General features: G+C 41.6%; 1 protein-coding gene across 1 annotated transcript; it reads right to left on the bottom strand.

The window, feature by feature from the left end:
• Positions 1 to 5,022: 5,022 nt before the first annotated feature.
• On the bottom strand, positions 5,023 to 19,598 carry brwd3 (bromodomain and WD repeat domain containing 3). The gene is given in 43 exon segments (XM_030745871.1): positions 5,023 to 5,999; positions 6,002 to 6,055; positions 6,058 to 6,093; positions 6,096 to 6,320; positions 6,422 to 6,556; positions 7,896 to 7,984; positions 8,297 to 8,466; positions 8,584 to 8,736; positions 8,914 to 9,057; positions 9,138 to 9,188; positions 9,343 to 9,418; positions 9,538 to 9,663; positions 9,906 to 10,026; positions 10,127 to 10,282; positions 11,108 to 11,169; positions 11,319 to 11,430; positions 11,523 to 11,605; positions 11,688 to 11,812; positions 12,176 to 12,283; positions 12,380 to 12,490; positions 12,621 to 12,813; positions 12,897 to 12,970; positions 13,151 to 13,321; positions 13,427 to 13,520; positions 13,653 to 13,833; positions 14,056 to 14,196; positions 14,296 to 14,521; positions 14,699 to 14,827; positions 14,916 to 15,050; positions 15,146 to 15,296; positions 15,381 to 15,485; positions 15,575 to 15,615; positions 15,717 to 15,817; positions 16,221 to 16,291; positions 16,386 to 16,486; positions 16,703 to 16,924; positions 17,113 to 17,273; positions 17,416 to 17,514; positions 17,691 to 17,841; positions 18,837 to 18,896; positions 19,084 to 19,113; positions 19,218 to 19,276; positions 19,444 to 19,598. Coding segments are annotated over 43 exon segments (5,385 nt in total). The 5' UTR covers positions 19,478 to 19,598; the 3' UTR covers positions 5,023 to 5,481.
• Positions 19,599 to 22,401: the final 2,803 nt, after the last annotated feature.

Raw genomic sequence — 22,401 nt, 5'->3', positions numbered from 1 at the left:
ACATAAGAGTAATAGCCCCTGTGACACGATGCAGTTTGAAAAGATTTGACCATGTGTTGATGATAATCATATCATTTTTAAAAGAACCATTGTTATTGTGTCAGTGGGGCAATATGAGAATACTGTAAAAGTTATTGTTCTATTTGTATCCTTTAGTACAGTTATGGATACAGCCTCTTTCATTACAAGGACTTAAATTTGGATGTTTAAATGAATTTAGCAACAGAAGCCAATAGATAATAAACAGAGCTATAGACGGATTTGGCTGATAGCGCTGCTACTTTTTCTTTTCCAAATGTTCTAGATATTGAGATAATATTATCTTTTTTTGGATCATGGTAATTATGAAGTGAAAATCTCATACTGTGATAGCCCCATTTCCTGCTGCATCTATTGGTTCTCTTTAACACTAACACAGTCTGCAGTATATAGACGTCATCAGAATTATTAGTATAATTAGGCAGTGTGGTGCTGAAGGTCCTGGGTTCAACTCCACCAGCTGGCTGTGGTCTTTCTGGGTGGAGTTGTTCTCCCTTCATTTTCATTTTCAGGTTAATCACAAAGGGGCACTACAGTTGGTTTGTTTTTTACGCTAGATGCCCTTCCTGACACAAACTCCTGGAACTGAATCATTGATCTTTCACTTGTTAGGCAAATGTGTAAAACACTACACTACAGAGGTACTGCATGTTGGGTCAATTGGTGATTCTAAATCGACTGACAGCCTGTCCAGGATGTATCCCAGCTCTTGCCCAGTGACATTTGGGATAAGCTCCGGCCCTGCCATGCCCCTGACCTGGATAAACTTGGTTAAGAAAATGGGTAGATGGATGACACACTGCTCAAAAAAATAAAATAAAATAAACGAATACTTTTTAATCAGAGTAAGCATCAAGTCAGTTAAAGCTCTGGGATATTGATCTGGTCAGTTAAGTAGCAGATAGGATTGTTAATCAGATTCAGCTGCTTTGATGTTAATGAAATTAACAACATGTACACTAGAGGGCAACAATGAGACAACCCCCAAAACGGATATTGGTTTTACAGCTGGAGGCCACTGACATTTTTTCTGATAATTTTGTCACTAGTTTTGTATTTGGCTAGGTTATGCTACCTGTAACATCATTCAGCATGACTGGTTTGGTGGTGGGTCAGTGATGGTCTGGGGAGGCATATCCATGGAGGGATGCACAGATCTCTACAGGCTAGGCAAGGGCACCCTGACTGCCATTAGGTATCAGGATGAAAACCTTTGACCCACTGTCAGACCCTACGCTGGTGCAGTCAGTCCTGGGTTCCTCCTGGTGCGTGACAATGGCCGGCTTCATGTGGTGAGAGTTTGCAGGCGATTCCTGGAGGATGAAGAAATTGATACCATTGACTGTGCCCCACACTCGCCTGAACTAAATCCAATAGAACACCTCTGGGACATTATCTTTCGGTCCATCTGACGTCGCCAGGTTGTACCTCAGGCTGTTCAGGAGCTCAGTGATGCCCTGGTTCAGATCTGGGAGATCCCCCAGGATACTATCCCCCGTCTCATTAGGAGTATGCCCCGACATTGTCAGGCATGCATACAAGTATGTGGACATTCAGACAAACTACTGAGTACCATTTTAAGTTGCTGCAGTGGAATTTTAGCAAAATGGACTTGCCTGCCACATAATTTTGTTACTTTGATTTTCAGCATGTCTTTGAATTCAGCCCTTTGTAGGTAATTTTCATTTCCATCAAACTATATCCTTTGGTTTCTTTTTTGGCCACAGCGGTGTTTGTCAACAGTGGAGAGAGACAGGAAATGGGGGAAAGATATGGGGGAAGACACGCGGGAAAATTGGCGACGGCCCAGGACGTGAACCCGCACTGCAATGCAGCATGTGTATGTGGTTCCGGCTTTACCACTAAGCCACCCAGGTGCCCATGTCCTTTGGTTTCTAACACATTACCAAGTCCATATCAGTATAGATATCGGCATGATTTTTTTTTTCCCTATTGATTCCCTATTTTTATTCCCCATTATTTTTTTGAGCAGTGTATAATTAGAAAAATGTCCTGAGGCATGATACATCCTTAGTCTAGGTTATGTTTGACAGGGACCTGTCATTAGTCAGGTGAGAGCTGATGGGTTTGTCTTTTTTTTTTTTTTTTTACATGAATACTTTTCCAGGAGCACATTTCTGATTTTCATACTATCTGATAACACCAGCATCAATTATACATTACTGTATTTATAGAATATAATCATGACCTTATTAATCCTGGAGAAGCACAAGTGGCAAACACACTCTTCCTGGCACTCACCCAGGAACTGTAGTTTTCACTATGAAAAAAATGCAGCCTTTTATCACATTTTAAATACTTGATATTATCAGCATTTGAGAATCGCAAGAGTGTAGACTTCACATTATTGAGTTGTGGAATTAATGTGTTTTATATAACAAGCTGCCTTTTCTGTTTGCAGCTACATGGCACACTTATAGCAAAGTGACCTTTCTCTCTTTATGCATTGAATACTTAGAAATCGTATGATCCTCCAGCATTACTGCAGTTTCTAGGTGTGGCGGAGCACAGTGCGTCACAGCTCAACCTTGTTTGTTCCTTGTCTGACTCACCCGAGCTTTCAGTGCATTAATGCAGTTAGGCAGTTGCAAATGGTTCAGTGAGGTTTATGACTGCCTACCATCACAGTCAACAGTCCCAGCATTCAGAAACTCTGCCTTCAGTGGCTGTTTACGACCCATTATAAGACAACAGATGACTCAGTCCCCGTGTTGGGCGAGTAGCCCTTCAAGCTTGTGGAGGCTTAGTGTGGACATATCAGACATGGAAAATCTTCCAAAAACAAAAATCTGACAAAAATTATAAGAGAAATTCATTTTCTTTTTTATTAAAAAAGAAAACATACAATCAAAACATTATATAAAAGACATTAAGCTTATTCAACCTATGGGAGAATGTTATTGTCTTTGTCAACTAATCTGATGCTTTGAGGCACGACTAAGCGCCACCTACAATATGAAAATACTCTATCAAAATAAGAATAGTCGCCTGACACTCAGCCATAGGAATTTCAAGACACCAGTTAATGCTGCCGCTCAGCGCACTCGATTGTAGATGCTGATTTGTGTGTTTCGTCTCTGAGAATCTGTCACTAACCAAGCTATAAAATAACCTCGGAGGCCTGCCTCTCCCCTCAGTAACACAAAGAGGGATGAGAAGGTGTGTTTGAATTAGAGCATCCAGTGTTGAAATGAGAACGTAAGTCACCTCACACCTTCTCCTGAAGGACCGCACAAGATTCATGGTAAACAATGTCGGTGCAACAAAAAGAATGCATCCATTCTGCGAGGAGACACGGCTGTGTTCAGATCAGTCAGGAATCACAGGTTATGAAACAAAAGTAGACACAGTGATTGTATAAAGTCATAGAGAAAGCCATCATGTGTGCAGTTGATCTACCCAAAGTTAGAAACCCCATCAGGCTAAAGGTGGTGAAAAACAAAGAAGAAAATGGCACAACACACTAACAGTGCTCTACGGGTGCTTCTTCTGCCCTAAACCAAAAGAAAGCACAATCAGATAAGACCTTCGCTTTAGTCATGCACAGGCTGAAAAAGATTTCTACTTATGCTCTATTAAACCATACAAATTAAAAAAAAAAAAGAAAAAGAAAACAAAGCCTGAATTGAAAGTGCCGGTGGCACAGTTCAAACATTCTTACACAAAAATGAGGTTTCATCTCATTTCTCTAATATCTTTATTACTCAGCTGCCACATGGAGGAGATAAATGTGCAAATATTTTCTTTTCATCATTACTAATAAAGTACAAAATAGATAAAGTAACCCAAGTATAATGCAATGGAAAAATAAATACTTCTGTGGAAGAGAGTTGGCCGGGGACCCTTTTGCATTTGCACAGGCTGGGTAGTGACGGTATCGGGGAAACAACCATGAATGGATACAGGTCTGATCACTCAGAGAACAACAGTACTAAAAAACAGTGGCTTCTTTACCCCCAGAAATAACAATAAAGCACTTTTACCCTTAAAAACAGCACCCAAGTCTATCTAAACAGTGAGGAAGAGACAACCAAAGAAAAAAAATCTGGGAAAAGACATTTCATGTCACATTCACAGACCAAGGACATTAAGAGGGATATTACTATGGTAATCTATTCTGAGTCTCCTGCCATTCCTGGGCATCAAATACTGCTGTTCTGTCAAAGCCACCGGTGTCTCAAAGATACACAAAAAGTGCCCTTTGGAGGCAGCGCGGTGATGTACTGGGTTACGGCAACCAGTCTACCACTCCCAATTGATAGAGATGCTTCTTATGAACCTCAGGGCATTGCAATTAAACACACTAGTTAAGCTTTGTTTTTTTCAAAGAACTGGTGTAATGTTGTGAAGCAGGATCTTTTAAGCCACACGACAACCTTTTTCTAAACCTAACTGCGTAGTTTTTGGTGTCTAAATCTAACCAGCAAGTAAAAAGTGAAACAAAATGCAAAGGGAAGCACCCACACATGACATAAAACTCAGTCTCCTAATTTGTGACTCACTCCCCAGCATCTAACAGTGTTTGCCCTTTTAAAAACAAACAAACAAACAAAAAAGCAATCAAGCACCCCACAATCCCTGCATCAAGACAACACTGCCCCAGAACACTCTGTCCATATCTATCCAATGCCAGTGGCACCTGATAAAACAGCAGTATTTTATGCCCTGGGATGAGAACAGGTCATTTTGTTTTACCCACTTCTTCCTCGTATTGCCAATCCCCAGTCCAAACTACACAGCGAAATCCGCTGGATGTCTGCTCTGAAAACAAAGGTTAACTGTTGTGAGAAAAGACCAAGTACCCAAATGCTGACATCAGATACCTTACGTGATACTGCACCTGTGGACGTGACTAAATTCGTGACCATTACCACAACAGTTTTGCTGATTTACTCAGTTGAAAAAAAGAAAAAAAAAAAAAAAAAAAAGGAAAAAAAGATATATATATATATATATAAGCACCATTTTTTTTGGCATCTTCACATCCTTCTTTGGTGACCAGGAGCAAAAAAAAGTTGCTGGAGGGAAGGAGGAGACATGATAGTGTTTCTAGACATCAAACCACAGGATGAGGAGGAGAAGAGCAGCGCCGTGTCGTAAAGGCTCTTCCAGCAAAGCAGTAAGGCCGAGGTGAGTTAATCCAGTTGGAGAGGGTCCATGTTAATTCTGAAGCTCTGTTGACTAGGGAAGAAAATCCATTGCAACATTTTATAAGCACCAGCTATCAGTTTGAGTCATAAGCAGTCTCAGATAAAAAGAGAAATCATATATATGTATATATATATATATATGTATATTATATATATATATATATATATACATACACACACACACTGACAGACAGGTATAAAAAGAAAAAAAAAATCCCTGATGTATTAGTCATGTTTTACAGTTCATTGAGGTTTGAAAAGGGGCGACGTGTCAGTGACTCCAGCCCATAAGGTGGCTGACACGGGCTTTCTCAGTCATACGGCGTACCCGTCCTGAGCGGGACATGCCAAGGTTTAGAGGGTCGTCTTTCGACCCATGGCCATCGTCCTCTGAGTCATCTCTGTATCGAACTGTCCTGCGGCCCTGGTTTCGCGTGTTAACCCGCCGAGACTTACACTGGCTGCCTCTCTGACTGTTAGCTGTTGCTGCTGATGCTGAAGCTGCCACCCCACTCTCCACCTCAGAGTTGTTATTATCACCCTCCTCATCTGGCTCCTCTTCTTCTTCTTCTTCTTCCTCCTCCTCCTCCTCCTCCTCTTCTTCTTCCTCCTCCTCCTCTTCCTCCTCCTCTTCATGTCTTACAGCCACCTGTTGTTGTTGCTGCTGCTGCTCCTCCTCCTCCTCTTCCTCTTCCTCCTCCTCCTCTTCTTCTTCATCCTCTGCCTCCTCTTCCTCCTCCTCCTCCTCATCTTCCTCCTCCTCTACTGGCAGCTGCACTCGTGCTCGTTAGATCTCTGTGCCATGTCCTCTCCTCCTTTGTGTCTCCGCTTCCCTGAGGCCGCACCTTACCCTTAGCTGAGAGGCGTACTGACAGGCAGGGGGCTTGCTGTAGTCGTGATCTCCTCCTCCTTCCACGTACTTTTCCATCTCAGAATCAGAGCTGTTCTCACTGTCAGACGATGACGAGGAAGACGAGGATGACGAGGTGGAGGATGACTCTGACGAAGAGCTGTTGGATCCCGACGCCTCCTCATCATCGTCAGACTGCAGCGTTTCTTGTCCATGCCGCTGTCTGGAGCCATTACTTAGGTGCAAATTATTCTGGTGCCCTGATGAAAAACAAGAGGGTGATGGTTCATTTCTGCACCCTAACTTTACTGTCACACTGAAAGGAAAAATGTGCTTTATTTTTAGTTACTCCTTGTGATACCTGACTTCTTCACTGGAGTTGCTTGGCTGCGGGTCACCCGATGTGGTCCTTGATTTCTGCTCTCGTCGCTCGTCCCTGAACTCGGGGAAGAAGGCTGGATGTCCTCTTCCTCTGCTACACTACTGCTTTGCTGAGCTAGAGCAAAAACACAGTGCAATTACCCATTTAAAAAAAAAAAAGTTGAGAGCACAAAAGCAACTGTAATCCCATTAGAAGATACTAGGTTTTAGCAGGGGTAAGTCAGACTGCATTCTGAGAGCTATTTGCAGACAGTGAAGTTAAGATAAACATTGGAAAGTCTTCATTCTTGATCGCATCATTTTTTGGCTGTTTTTATGCACAGCTGGGATTCTCAGTCTAAGTCTTTGGCCAGCTTTTCCTGTGCTGGGTCACATATCATTGGCCACTAGGAACCTCTGCTGAGATGGGACCTGTCTTAACTGTGTGTTCTTCTCACAATTATTAACTCTCTTCAACAGGGAAAACGTCATGGCAGAAAACAATTCGCCAACCAGCATTTGTAATGCTAGCCTAACTGTCTGCCAAAAATCAGAGGGGGTCTGTCGCTGCTTTCAACAACAGTAAAGACTGAGGGAGGATGAAGACAAGAGAGCAGTGATGTAACAGATAACCTCTGACCAAGAGAGGAGCTGTGTCTGCTGTTTGGAGGGTTTTTGGGGGACTTGTTTTGCTTCATTTCTTCATTTCTGTGCTTTCAACTTTCGCTTAACTCGTTACTCAATGCTAACAGGTGTTTTTCCGGTGACAGAATAATTTGTGCCAAAAAGTTCGGAAGACAAAGTCCAAACAGGTTTGCTTCAAAGCTGCACTTCCCAGCTTTGCTGCAGAAAGATCAATGGTAAGGAGCCTTGTATCAACTTAATTTAAAACTGAGGCAAACAAAAAAGTATCATTATCTGTGACCTCTGAGTGACTCCTTCTTCCAAGTATGTCATTTTGTTAACAGTGAATTATTAAAAGGACATTATTTTGTTTGTTTTGTACTTTATTATTTCTCTTTATGAAGACTTTCATGTTTTTATACTCTAGACACTCCTGAAGAATGAGTCACTGTAAAGCTAAATAAAAACACAATTATGAAAAAAAAAACCATTTATTAATAATTAATACTCATCAAAAACTGGTATGCCATGAAACTGCAAGACTCTTAAAATACAGTGATACAAATTTTCGGTCATATTGCGCAGTACTGCATGATGATAAGTTCTTTAAATAAAAATGTTTATTGCCACTTTAAGTCAGTCTGAAAATGACACTTCGGTCAGGCTGCGACTACCAGGAAACAAAACTGTTTTGATACAAATAACCTCTGCCATTTTTCATTAGATAATAACCAAATTGAGGCCATTACAGTTTTAGCACGTTACCAACTCTAATACTAACAGTTCACTGCATGATCCTACACAACTAATGGGTCTATAGAAGACAGAAAGCCATAACAGCGCAGTCGTACCTTGATGTGATCTCTGAGAACGGTTCCTTGTTGAGGTCTGGGATTTTTTTGGCTTTGACACCTTCCCTGACTTGTGCTTCCCTTTAGGGCTGGACGGGGGCGGTGAGAAAAGAAAGAAAGAAGCAAATCTTCAGAATAATTATAAAAAATACAATAATTATAAACAGCAGCAGGGTGCCTGCAGCTTTCAGCAGCTTCAAGTTAAAGTTCTGACACTTTTTTCGACCATGACACCTTGAAACGACATTAAAGAGAAACAAGAACCTGTATTTTCATTTTTTCTAAAGCAGTTTATAGTCAGCACTTCTGAGATGTTTTCAGAAGCTGCAGACACACTTTGAGGTGCCCGAATGAAAAAGATAATCTCATAACACAGTGTGTTTATGAATGTGGCTCGGTACCTGGAGGATGGACTAATAGGTGGCGAGCTGCCTCCGTTGTGCAATCTGTTCCTGTAAGTGAGACGCTGACGAGCCCGCCGCTCGTTCTGAATGGCAGACTTATAGTCGGAAATGATGGAGATGATGTGTTTTTCAAAGAAGGCTGACAAGCTGAGGGTCATGGTATAGATCTAGAAATAAAAGAAAGTCATACATAAATACTAAACAAGTACTTTCTCAGCCTTCAGCTATGATGGCAGTACTTTTACAGAATGTTTTTTTTTTTATATCTCAGGGATGTTACTCACCTGTGATTTCTTGTTAGGTGTGTATGCTTTAGAGTTGCTGAAAATGAGGCGGATGTCTTTGGCAAACTCCATCGGATTTTCATAGTTGCCTGCTATCAGTGTCTCTGACACTGTACCCAGATCCATGGGGGTGTCGATGATGTCTCGATAGTCCTGATCAAAAACAAAGGAGAGAGTAGAAATGCTGAAGAACACAGCAATTCATCTGAATGTAACTTTTAGCTTTACACTTGCAGCATCCATTTTGAATTCTATCTTAAGCTGTAATAAGAAAGGTTTTGTGGCATTTGCAGCCTTATTTCAAATGGAGACTGATCCTGATTATTTTACCGGATATTCAAAGAGATCCACAGGCTGCCTGAAAGGTTGCGAATCCCGGGAGGCTATCATTCGACGCAACAGCTCTCGGCATTGACTTCGCCAGGCTTTCGCATCCAGAACCACACCACGCTTCTTAGAATTTGGAATGGCTCCCTAGCAGAAACAAATGAACATCACTGACTGGGACAACAGCCGGGGATTTTTAAATCCTGTCAAAGATCAACTGCCTTTACCCGATGTCCTGTAGACGTTCCTGGAGTATCGGAGTCTACATCCAAGTCAATCTGCATAGGAACACATAAAAATCTGTTACTATTTAAAGAAAAATCTAAATCTGTGTTTTTTTTAACGACCTCAATGGATAAAAATGTGAAACCCTACAGTCAGCAGAATAAAAAACACACAAACAAAACAAAACAAAACACCCAGCAGTCTCACCTCAGCTTCTCCTTCACTGCTGACCTCAGACTTCAGTTTGCGGTACAGATCCAAGATGTCAGTGCAGCTCTGGTCCCTGAAGGAGGCAGTGGATAAAGGTACCAAAAACATGTGTTGAGACTTTTCATCATGGTGACTGTCAGTTACCCTCAGTATCAGTGAATTTAATAGAGCAGAAACTCAGTCAGGTCTTACCCGATATAGTGAAGGAGAACATCTGTTACCACCTTGGCAGCTGCTACAATGGGGCTTTGAGGTTCATTGAAAGTGCGGGCATTGTGTTCAATGTAACGCACCTCCCACATTAATGCAGAGATCCGCCTGCAGCAGAGCAACACATCAGTGCTTGAAACTCAGTGCTGTTATAGTCAAGTCATTGAACAAGTGTGTGAAGTTTGATGGGTTTAGTTTGAACAGTGTGCATCTATGGTGTGAATATGAACATCGTAGGTCACATTGTTCTCGAGTTATGGCCAATGTTGACAGACTCCACCAAGGTTATGATAATACAACTTTTTCTTTGGAACAGCTGAACTAAAAATGAGTCATTTATGCTGCTTCACCTGTAAAAGCGGTTCTCCAGTCGTTTGCGGATGGTGCTGAGGTCAGTGGGGTAAGCCACTGCAGTGCAGTACAGAGGGTAGTCCTGCAAGTTAACTGGTATTGCAAACGCCTTGGCTACATCTACACAAACACAAATAACATCAAACATGGCAAAGGTCAGTTAAACAAGGTCAGATTTTACCTGCCTAAAGGCTACTATCAATCCACTGGGGGGGCCTACCTAGTGTCACAAGCTGATCGATGCCATGGATGACTCTCTCACATTCTTCATCTCGTGTATGAGCCCCCCATTCACCTTCCTGAGGCTTGTAGAGCAGAGCTTTCAGCTCCTCTTCTGCCACCTCCACCCCATCACCAACCTGTTCTGGCAATGCAGCTGTGTCAGAAAATTAAACAGCTGTTAGTAGACTGTTCAACCCATGGGAGAAAAGAAAGCAGAAGAATACTTCTTTTTTTTCTTCCTAGAAGTTACGCTGTAGACTATAAAGAATTCTCGTGGTTAAAATTCAGGGAACCAAGTGCAATAAAAACACACGAACAGCGTTAAAATGACAAGAGATTTTTTTTTTTTCATGTTACAATTTTGCTACTGAAAGAAAATGGGATAATAAATCTGCACTGACCAAAGAGAAATAACAGCAATGTGAAAATTTCCATTTATATGAGCCTGTCATTTACAACAGACTACTTAATGTCAGAATAATGTGATCTGAAAAGGACCTTAGGGAGGTTTCAAATCTCCAGGTATGGTCTAGACTGCCACCTGTTAAAACTGCCATGTCTCTGAATAATAAACTATAGAAAACACATGGCTGCAAAAAGTAATATGTAAAGAGTTTAAGTGGGTGGTGCCATATTTACTTGAAAATGCAATTCAATTATGTCTGCATAATGTATTTTCTGAACTTTGGTCATTTATATGGTTATTCTAATAAGGCAATGGAAATGAAGGGTAGACAATATTTGTTTTGGGTTCTAACCCCAATTCACAACCACTGTTAGATGAATGAGATGAAAAGTGTTCCTTTTCAATGGAAAGGCTCTAGTATACAGTATTTATATTCAGCTTCAGTTTTATAGAGTACAACTGTGTTGTTCTCTTTGTGCAACTGTTTGACTTTTTTTTTTTTGCATCTTTTGTCTTCTGTAATAGACCAACATATTTCAAAATAATATACATGTTTAAATAAATATTACCAACCTTCCTCAGGAATAGGCTCCATATCCCAGGGACTCATTTTCTCCCGCTCGCCATTATCCCATCTGATGAAACAAATGTGTTAATATGCCACTAAATCATGCTGTGAATGAGATTATAGATGCTTATCTGATTTCACTGTGAGGATGGTGACATGAGGTCAGCATAACTAGATGTGATTTATACAGGGAGCACTGCTCAGACACAGACGTACTTTACGGCATAGCACTGAAACAGGCTATCGGGATACTCTGGCTGCAGGGGCTCTTGATCCTCCACAGATCCGAACCACCAGGCGTCATCAATGATGCTGCGGAACCTCATACCTGGACAGAGCATCAAACGGATGTGAGGAACGGTCCTCAAAATTTTACGTGAGCAGTACATACAGGAACAAGATTGCTGGGAAGTGACTGACCAGGTTGCCAGTTGTGCTCTTTAGCCTCGTTGTAAAATTGCTGCAGTACCAGAAAATCTATGACATCAGGCATGTCATGATACCTGGGGAGTGTGGGAATGAAAAAGTGGTCAAATATATATGGTTATTTATTATGTTGAATATGCGAATATCACTCATACTCACTTTAAGGAGAAAGACTCATTGGTCATTTTCCCTGAGACTGGGTCCAAGAAAGCCAGTTTTAGGCAGCACAGCGTAGGAGGTCCCACTTCATACTTAATTCCAACCACTTTCACAGATTCCTGATCCTGAAGTGGCAGACAAGAAAAGGAAAGATTCAGGGTCAATGCAACTGGACAAACTCCTGTAAGGAAGGATTAGTGTGGTATTCTGTACACAGTGTGTTTAAATCTAGATTGGGGTTGTTTTCATTCACAAAAGCACTAATAGATTGTGGGGAATTAGAAGAAGAAAAAAAGCTTTGCAGACAGCTTAGAGGTCTGCCAATTTTTGCTCATGTCTAACTGCAGTGCAAAGTGAGCATGACCACTGGGTTACCACTTTCAGGTGGTTACAAAAATTGGCTGCTGTTTTCAGACTCTCCAAACAGCCTGTGCTCTAATGGAGGACATCAGGGCTGGTACACAGCACATTATATAAAACTGCCTCACCCTGAGGTTGAGTCTGTTCCACGGCTGTTTCTGAGGGTTGATGCTGTAAGCCTTAGCTCTGCGAACAGCCCGGACGTAAGCCTGATGGCCCTGTTTGAAGTAGATGAGCTGGAGGAAGGCAGGAAAAAAAAAAATCATGAATTTTTTTTTAAAAGTGTGATTTAATATACATTTTCTGTTTGACTTTAAAATGACAGTCCTTACTTCATCTCCCATTTGTGGAACAAAAGGAGAACGGTGGGGGATGATCTCCACAATCCAAGATGGTGGCAGCCACTCCTCCGCATCAAGTCCACCCAGAGAGGATGTGGGTTTCTGAGTGTATATGTTTTATTAGATGCGAAAGTACACACTTGTGCTGCCACTCCTATGTTGTGTGACTGCAAGCAAACACCAAGATATGCTTTTACTGTGAATACTGGAGCTGCACGTCGCGTTAGCTCACCTGTTTGGTCTCCTTGGGCTTCTTCCTCTTCTCTTTTTCCCTCGTCTTCACCTCCTTGGTCTCCTTACCTCTGTCATCCTCCTCAGAGCTGCTGTAATCTGGAGGTTGTACTGGTCTCCTGGTAGGTCGCTTCGGTGGCTGCAAGTTGATCCCAGCATCAGCTGTCCAATCAGAATATTCACTAGAGGAATCGCTGAGAATCAAAGCAGGGTGTCGTTAGCCGGGTGAATGGATGTATATTCTGAAAATTTTGCTTAATCAAATGTGGTTATTTACCTGGAGCTGCTTTCACTCTGCCACCGAGCTTCACCATCTGAGGATGCATCCGTTTGCACCCCCTGTTCTTCTGCCTGCTAACACAAATACACCCAACACCTTCAGTATAATCATTGATCACTAACAGATAGCACCTGTTTCTGATTTTGTTTCTGTTTTCTAAGTGAGTATAAAATAAGTAATTTTGAGATGCACAATATGCGCAACAAATTTGTTCAGGTGACAGATATGTAGAGTAGAAAGGTGGAGCATACTTCTCCATCCGTGTCTGACTCCATTTGGGTGTTAGAGTTACGTCGGGTGCTGGGATTTCTACTCCTAGTTCCAGGACGGCGGATTTGAGCCGATCGGGTCTGATAGGCATGGCGCTGCTGAGTTTTCTTCGTGGGCCGCAGGGACCGCAGACGTGAAGACAGCAGATCATTCTATAAAACGCAAAAGGTGGATGGAAAGTGCAAAGATCAGGAATTAATTTGCAAATGTGGAATTTCTGACTTGCAACAACAATAGTGCCGCAGAAAATAGTGTACCTTAGGTGCACATGTTGCTGGTTTCTTCCTCCTCTCAGCATTGTATAGAGAGCATTCAATGTCACCTTTGGCTTTTCTGCACTGCTCCGAAACCCTTAAAAAAAAAAAAAAAAAAAAGTACATTAATAAAAAAAAGCACACTGATAAAAGAGATCTACTTGCTTAAAATCTAAACATTTCTATGTAATGTCCTTAAAAATAGTGTAATTCCTTCCATACACCTCACCTGAATATCCCCTGTGGGACTTCATTAACCACCACTCTACGGCTCCAGGCCAACAGATCCCTCTCAGTGGCCACCTGACTGCGAAGGGCATTATGCTGCATTTGCCACACCCCATCCACCTGCCCACTTCTGCGAGGAGCAACAACTGGAGAGGAAGGCACCACCTCTGCTGTATCATCAGCTGAAAATAAGTTATGAGTTATAAGTTATTATGTTTGGTTTTTTTTGTTTTTAAAATACGATTATAGGTTACTTAGGAAAAATGGCAATTTTGGAAGAAGTTAGAAAAAATGTTAACATTCACTTTTGCAAAAATTTAATTTCACAGGTACAATCTCAGGCAAAGAGCCAAAAAACATAACAGAAAAAAAAGGAAAACGCTTAATAAAAAAATAAAATGTACCTTCGTCCTCCTCTGCCTGCTGCTCTGCATTCTGTCGCTCATCTTGTTCATTCTGCAACTGTCTGATGAGATTGTCCAATAGGCTTTCTCCATTTTCTGCAGTTTGCTGGCCAAGTACCTGCTCAACCAACTCTCCATCACCTAAGTAACAAAGCGAGAGATCAAGTGTCAAACACTATCAGCCACTTTACTGAAGTTTAAACTTTGAATCTATTCAGTATGGTAGCCTAGGATTCTTACTGTTAGCCATGTATCCCATCTGAGGTATTAGCTGCTCTTCTTTGCAGTTTTCCCGTCCAGGCACCAGGCGCTGGTAGTGAGGAGGATGAGGATTCCCATCAACATCCACAAGGAAGGGTGGAGGCATGAGGTGTGGCGCCTGCTGTGTCTGCTCATCCAGGACATAGTTATTAGAGTCACGGATAAGAGGACGATAGTCCGTGTGGAAGAACATCTGGTCAGGAATCTGGAGGGGAACAAGAACAGCATGCCACAGGGTGACACCAAGTCTTGTGATTAAAGAACCAAATGTGTAATCACAAATCCAATATGCTGCCTAAATGTTTACTCTAAATGTTCCTTTAAAAATGAGGAAATGATAGGGGTGATTATTTTGGGTAAACAAGATTCAGCCAGCAGTTACCTTCTCATAGGGTCTGCTGCAGCCAAAACCAAAGATGAGCAAATGGCCGTGTGAGTCAGTGCAGGCAAAATACTGCCCATCTGCTGAGAACTTGCAGTCAAAAATAGCACCATGGCCTTGGCCCTCAATCTGAAAACAATTATTTGATGAATATGAACTGAAAGCTGGTGAAAAACAAAACATTACTGATGGGTGACGCTCACTGCAGATCAATTACCATGTTGAAGAAATTGCGAATCTTTAGTCCTTTTGTCAGGTCCCAGATGTAAATGTTGCCGTCGTGGCCGGCAGATAACATGATGCGAGAGTCAAATGGATGAGCCTCCAGCACAAACACCTCATCATCGTGACCCTTGAACAGAGAGACAGCACAGACAATTAAGTAGGCCAATTAGCCATTTTACATTGAATGAAGTGGGACAGAAAATGCCAGGTTTAGCTACTCACAGACAAAACATGCAGCAGCTGTCCAGTACATGTACTCCACACTTTGAGCAGGTAGTTTGACACCGCTGTGATTACAGTGCTGTCAGTGCGGTCCCAGGCCACCATGGTCACCACCAGCTTGGCTTTGTCGTCCCCTGTAGTAGCAGTGCTCCTAAAGGGACGCGTCCCATCAGACGTGAAATACAACAGCGGCAGAACTGCCATCATGACACACTACCAGTGTTCTCTCTCTTACCCTGGAAGCCTTGCAGCCATGTCTAAAGTGATGCTCTTCCACTCCTGTTGCTGGTAATGCCAAATCCTCACTGTGCCGTCGCGACTGCCACTCACAAACCTTAGGCTGGACACATCCACATATAGCTGTCACACACTTGTAAACCACAGAAAACTATCTGGAATCTGTGCAGATTTTAAATCAGACGCACTCACCTGTCACTGTTATTGCTAAACTGGACGACTACAACTTTATCCTAAAAGCACAAAAAGTAGAAAAGAATTCAAGTTGTGTGAATGAAGCACAAATGAGTGGACTGAGAAGGATGCAGCCACTGTTTCTGCGACCATTTCTTACCGTGTGAGCATCCATCTCAGAAACCTTCATAGGAGAATCAGCACCAAGGTAGTAGACCCTGATCATATGATCAGTGCCACCAGTAGCCATGAACATGCCACCTATTAACAGAAGAACACATTTCAGTCTGCAGCAATATCCCTATCATAATGTCCTATCATATTATATATTAGTTAAATGTATTGGCTCTGGCAACCATTTCAAATGATGAAATGCTTTTCATTTTGCAAACACACCACAGCTTTTAAAAAACAAACTATGAGGCTGCACTTATTCTGTCACTCAAATGAAATTCTCTTCCATGAGTGTTTGTGGAAATTTGCCCTAGTTAAGTTAATATCTTAAAAGCAACAACAGAAAAGCTCGTCTAAAATAAGAGATGGAACTGATTTTACTTTGCTTTTAGCAACAGGATTCAAAAAACATAACAGTTGTGTAGTTAATGATCTGTGTTCGCTCTGCTAAACACAGCAGTTGAGAATAAGTAACAAAAGATACACTTACCACTGCTGAAAGATGAAGTGGAGACCTGCACTCCTGGCCGTGAACGCTCTACAAACTTGACTGGTTGATCACTGAGGGGGAGGGGATAAAAATTATAAAATGAGAAAAAAAAACCAAAAAAACCAGCAATGCTCAACATGCTCCATTAGATGCCTCAGTACTTACTTAAATTTCATGGTGAGTGAGTGCCATTTCCAGAAACACACCATGCCATCTGCACCCGTCGATGCCAGGTATCGTGTTGTTCCTCTGACTGCCGGACAAAACTAGGAGAGGGAGTCAGTGTTGGTTGGCAGAATTTCACACAACAAGGTAGCAGCAAGCACAGGATTAAAGTGATCAACATAAGAGGAAAGTATTAAGTATGTGCTTTCAAACATTTAATTGTGCTGTATGATGTGGTCAATTCTGCATTTTTTTTACTAGAAACTTTGAATGTTGTCCAGCCCTGTAAAATGATTCTACACTATTTTAAGTATTACCTGTATGGACGTGATGGACGCAGCATGGGCCTGCAGCACAGTGATGGGCGCGCAGGTGCGTAGGCACCACACTCTGATGACTTTGTCACAGCTGGCAGAAGCAATAAGGCTGTTCTCATGGTTGACAGCCATGTCACAGATCTCTGCTGAGTGGCCGCGGAGCGTTGCCAGGAGCCGGCCGTCATCTGTGGCCCAGATTTTTACCAGGCAGTCGTCAGAACCCTAAAAACAATTGAACAGTGACAAATTAATAAGACAGCTCCACGGGAAAACCACCCTCGGCTGAAGCTCTATCTTATATTTTGGAACAGTTCAGTAGTTAGCTTAGATGTGATATGACACCTGGAAGCACAACTACTAAGATATAACAGAAAGGGAAGTTGCAAAAATCAGAAATAAGAAATTCATACCGTAAATATTCGACGACCGGTACGGTCGAAGGCCACACAGTAGACCGAAGAAAGGTGGCCAAGGATACGTTTGTGTATCTTCATGTGTTGGTAGGTGGAAGACGGCAGGACCTGGCCAAAACGAGCTGTCCCCGTGGCCTGGCGAGCACCCATGACGGACACTTGATGTAAGATACATAAGAATAATAAGTAGAGGCAACACACTGCCATAGAAAACTTCATGCCATCTAGGTGATCTAGGTGAAAATAAAAGGTATAAATGATATTTTGTTGTAAAAATTCATTTTAAAACAGTTCACGCACCAACATTAAAAGAATGTCCATTGCTGGCTGGAGGTTCTGGTGGACGTCCTCGGTGGAGTGCAGCAACAGCTGAGCCACTACATACCTTGTAGCTACAACCTATGTTAAAGGCAATGGGTTAAACAATGAATGCAAGAATAACCTACTATGTTCACACAAGCAAAACAAAACAAAACAAAACATTAACAGGAAAAAGTATAATCATCTTGGTAAGATGACCAGACTGTCTATAAATACAAAATATTCAAACAGCTGGATGGGAGGAAAATGCTCACTTTTGGTGGTGCGAAGCAAGGACTGTCTTCCACCCCCCAGAAGTGTCTGGACTCCAGGAACACTGGGTGGGATCTCCTTCTCTATAAGCGGGCCTATCCGCTGACAAACGTGGAGCAAATAGTCTGCAGGAATGTGCTGGTTCAACATCACCTGCATGAGTCACAGATGATTATTACATAGCAATACAATAAATAAAAAGAAGTTTATAAAAATATCCAACACACAATCACATCTGTTGCATTTTTCTGTCTGCTAAAAGAGCGTTTAATATTAATATAATGAACTCTAGACAGTGCTGCAATCCTTGAAACCAACTGGAAATGGATTTTTGATTTTAGAGCAAAAAAAAAAAAATCCCCATTAACATTAAGCTAAAACTGACCCATATGTTGGCTTAATTTATGTGACTACTATATTTTTAATTTTAAAAACTTTTTTTTTTTTAATTTCTGACTGCAAAATACGATTTAACTAAAAATGTTCTGCATGATGTTAATACACTGATTAACACTGTAAACGAGGGGGGAAGAACACCAATCTGCCTTCATGCAATTTAAGGTGATTACATGTAGCTGGCTTGTTTTGATGCTCACAAGAAAGATAATGATCAAATTCAAAGAGCTGTGCACACACACACAAGCAGCCCGCAACTGTTTCATTGTTCTCTATCTGTTTATAACTGCTCGTTATTATAATTTGCGCATGGTTTTTATCATGCAGATAGTTGGAAAACAATCCGGGGGAGACGGACAGAAAGAGGAGGGGAAAAAAAGCGTGCAACCTATCAAAATAGTTTACTACTATTCTTCCGGTTCGCTCGCCAATGCAACTGCGATTTCATTGGCTCCAAAAGAAGACTGACAGCTCTCTAGCTCTGGTTCAGCCTATCACTACCGGCCCTTATCTCCATTCTCCGCCTACTAGCCCACACAATAGCATAGCCTGTATATGGTTATTTATCAACAGACCTGCACTAATATACATGTTTAAATGGATTAAAATAAACATAAACACATTGAAAACACACTGTTTTTGATGAGCAACTGAATTAAAACGTCGACATCCGCGGAGAGGCGACTGTCGACTGAAAGCGAAATAAAAACATCAATTTTAGTAAAAAGTTAATAATGACTATTCACACTCACCCAATCTTGGAAGGTCCGTTTGTATTTCTTCCCGTCCCAACTCCATCGTTGCGGGACCAACTAAAGTTAAAACACACGATATCAGAGAGGACACACAATTGCGAAGCTCGTCCCGGCAGGGAATCGCGCTCCTTTATCTAACATCAGCCAAAAAATACTGAAAAGCTGGCCCCCAAAAGCCACACGATGGGCAGCATTACGGAAACCACACATGAGAATAAACACAGAAAGGTCCAGCTGAACCTACCTCATACTCCTCCAGCTCCTCAATCAGGATCTAACAACACAGAGACACAGTTAGCCTCGGATGCTAGCAAACCTACTTATTTAGGCGATTTTTAACCGGTACGAGCTGTTATTTTGCTTATCGTGGAGGGTTACCTTTGCGGCTTTTTTACACGGCCCAGACTGCAAAAATCTGGCAATGAGGTAATACAGCTCTGAAAAGAAAAACAGCATTTGAGCTTGGTACTAACTAATGTAGCCGAGCTAACCTTAGCCAGCTTCGGGCTGCACTCGGTTACTTAGCTCACTACCTGGCACACAACTGCAAACTGTGTAAATGCAAAATATTTAGTCGCGAATTAAAGCCGCGGTCGGCACTCACCAGCTTCGATTTGTGAACACTGTTCTCTTGCCATCACTTGGTAGGACAGGCGACATTAAGACAAACTGATGTTTTAGCTCGCTGGTTAGCCGCCGGCTAGCTAACAGTAGCTAGATGTGTGTAGCTAAAACAGGCTAGTGAATGGCCTCCTCTCCCGAGCTGTTCCCATACTATCTGCTGCTTTAGGTTAGCGCCCTCTAGTGGCACAATACAATACCGGACGGACTTCTTTCTTCAACGATAAAGAAGCCATATTAAAAGTGAACTTGTTTAAATTTCAACCAGTTTCTGCAAAAACTGAATTGGAAGCCTGTTCAACGATAAGATAAAATATTTCAGGGGCAATATTTATATGACACGAGTTTTCATATTTATTTGAAAGAATATGAGCGGTTTCGGTTTGTTTTTAGATCCCTAGTGCAATTTTGTGACTAAGAAAATCCCTTGTGGTTTAAAATAAATTGTTAAGGGACTGCAGATGCAAATTAGCTTTAAGCTAACTCTGGTACAAATGGTAACATTTATGTTAATATTGTATATGGTCCCTTTTTAAATAAAATAAAGTAAAAGTTGCCAATCAGTTACATATACATTTGCAATTGTTGGGAAAATCTCGATTCTTGATTCTTGATTATTTTTTGGGTTGATTATTTTTCTAGTAGTATGCATGGTGGCCATAATAAGAGCTGTTCTCCAAATGCTTAGGAAAAGAGCTTCAGTGCTTCCTTTATTACCTCATGTGGCACAGGGTAGACTGAAAACATCCTTTATGAAAGGAGAGGAGAAGAAGCCGTCAACAGCCATTCAGCAAAACGGTCAACAAGGCACTATATAAATGTTAATTACAACTACATTTTCCATTTCATGCCATAACCTGCGAAAATGTCTTGAATTTTCAGCAACAGACTGTTAAACGCACAGCTGAACTCTGAACATCACACTGCTGTAAGAAAATCTGCTTCTTGTCCAGTTATTCAGTTGCATGAAGAACACAGATTTATATAAGCTCTCTCGATCTAGATTATGAGCTATATTCATTGATCAAAGTGCGTTCAAGGTTCTATATAGAATTATTGTAAATTAATTTTTACTTTGGGTCAGGTGGGATAAGTGATGAATGGAAACATGTTTGCTTCGGTGATATAAATCCTAAACAAGGAGTTAAGGAGTTAGACCGGATCACTGTCCACCAGGTAAATATAAGAAAATAAGATGCAGTTAATTTTATAGGCCATGGGACAGAGTTACTGAGCTGGGCAAGTTATTGTAATGCCCTAAGAGTTTGCTCTAATCAATATACAAAGACGCAGTCAATACATTTCAGTGATGAGCGTGAAGGAGAGAGTAGGGCTGCTGAAGGAGTGATGTAGGTTTACTAACCTAAATTATACAGTGTAAACTCAGGTTTAAGCATCTCTCTCTATTAAAGGACACGTATCATGCTTTTAAATCCTCCCTTTTCATATGTAAATCATTCACTTGTGGTCTATATAAAGTAGAACTGTAGATGCTTTGGTCTGAATTCCTCGTTATTGTAGCTCCACAGACCCCTCTTTTACATCTTTTTGACATGCGTCTTAGAGCAGCTCATTTTGGTGCGGTCTCTTTAAATGTGAATGAGCCATTTCACGCCCTGCCCCCCTCCAGGTCGCGTAACGTTCCACTCCACCCCGTTCAGCCATTTTTGTAGTTTGATACCAGCGATACGATTATCTACCGGCAGAAAAACAGGAACTTCGAAGAGGCTCTGATATCCGGGGGGGCATGTAAGGAATCGTGTGGGTTAATACACCCAGCAACTGAAAATTTTGACTTGTCTACTTGCAACTTCGGCATAACTGAATTTGGACTACAAAATCACTGCGAGAAAAAAAATGGCGGATTAACGAAATCGGTAATCGGGATGTCCATGCCCTTGTTTGGCAGTTCCACAGCAAATACTGTGACGTAACAGATTAGAAAACTTAATAGTGAACAGAAAACTGAACAGACTGAAATTTATGACCCAAAAAGAATCTAAAGATATCGACGCAGCACCGGGACAGAATGCATTTAAATTTCCTGCACTCCTACACACTCAAAGTACACAACAAAATGTATTTAAGGGCTAAAAAAGTGGATTTTGCACGATATGTCTCCTTTAAAATAGCGAGGCAAGTCAGATAAGAGAGCAGGCTAAAGGGGAATCAGTATGTGTTTGGTATAAGGGATAACTCTTCCGATAGAAATCGCTGTGCGTGAGGTCCTAAGGACTGAGACTCAGGTGGAGCTCAGGAGTTATCCAGAGGAGAAGCTGTGTTCTTTCAAACACATTATTTACTATCAGAGCATGAGCCCTCCGGGTGTTAATGAAAAATACTGTAACTGTACCAGGTGGGTAGATGTTTCTACCCCACCCCCACAGATATTTTACTTTGGTTCGTTACAGGTTCATTAGAGAGAAGGTTTGTGCGCATTGCTGAGAAAAAGAAAAAAAAAAAACAAAAGTTCAGATCATATCTGCTGTGTTTCATGAAAATACCAGGCTACTTAAGAGCAGAAATAAGTGGGGCTCTGCTCCAAGCACTCAGGGTGAGGACTGAGTGAAGAGTATGAGGACAGAGCCAACGTTTTTGGTAGGCATAAAACATGCGCAATTTGCAGTAAATTGTGCGCCACAAACGTTAGCGTGATTTGAACTATTCTTCCCATGAAAAGGAAACTACGGCAAATATTTATGCTATAAGGTCAACTGCAAAAAAATACCTCTGCCCCGAGTTTACAGTCACAAAACTGACACCGTGCCTCTTAAGTAAATCCCATGCTTTTTAACGTTAAAAGAGGACTTTGCGCTGCCACAGACTGTTATTAAATCTGGCCCCCGTATGTTCCTTCTTTAAAATTACGACCTTTGTAATGAAGGTCGTGCTCGTTTATACAAAACAAAAGGGTGAGAACACGTTGTGGTGGAGTAAGATG

Source organism: Archocentrus centrarchus, chromosome 14, assembly GCF_007364275.1.
Source record: "Archocentrus centrarchus isolate MPI-CPG fArcCen1 chromosome 14, fArcCen1, whole genome shotgun sequence".
Taxonomy (NCBI): Eukaryota; Metazoa; Chordata; class Actinopteri; order Cichliformes; family Cichlidae; genus Archocentrus; species Archocentrus centrarchus.
The sequence above is the reverse complement of the archived record's forward strand: the minus strand, read 5'-3'. Positions and strand labels throughout refer to the sequence as shown.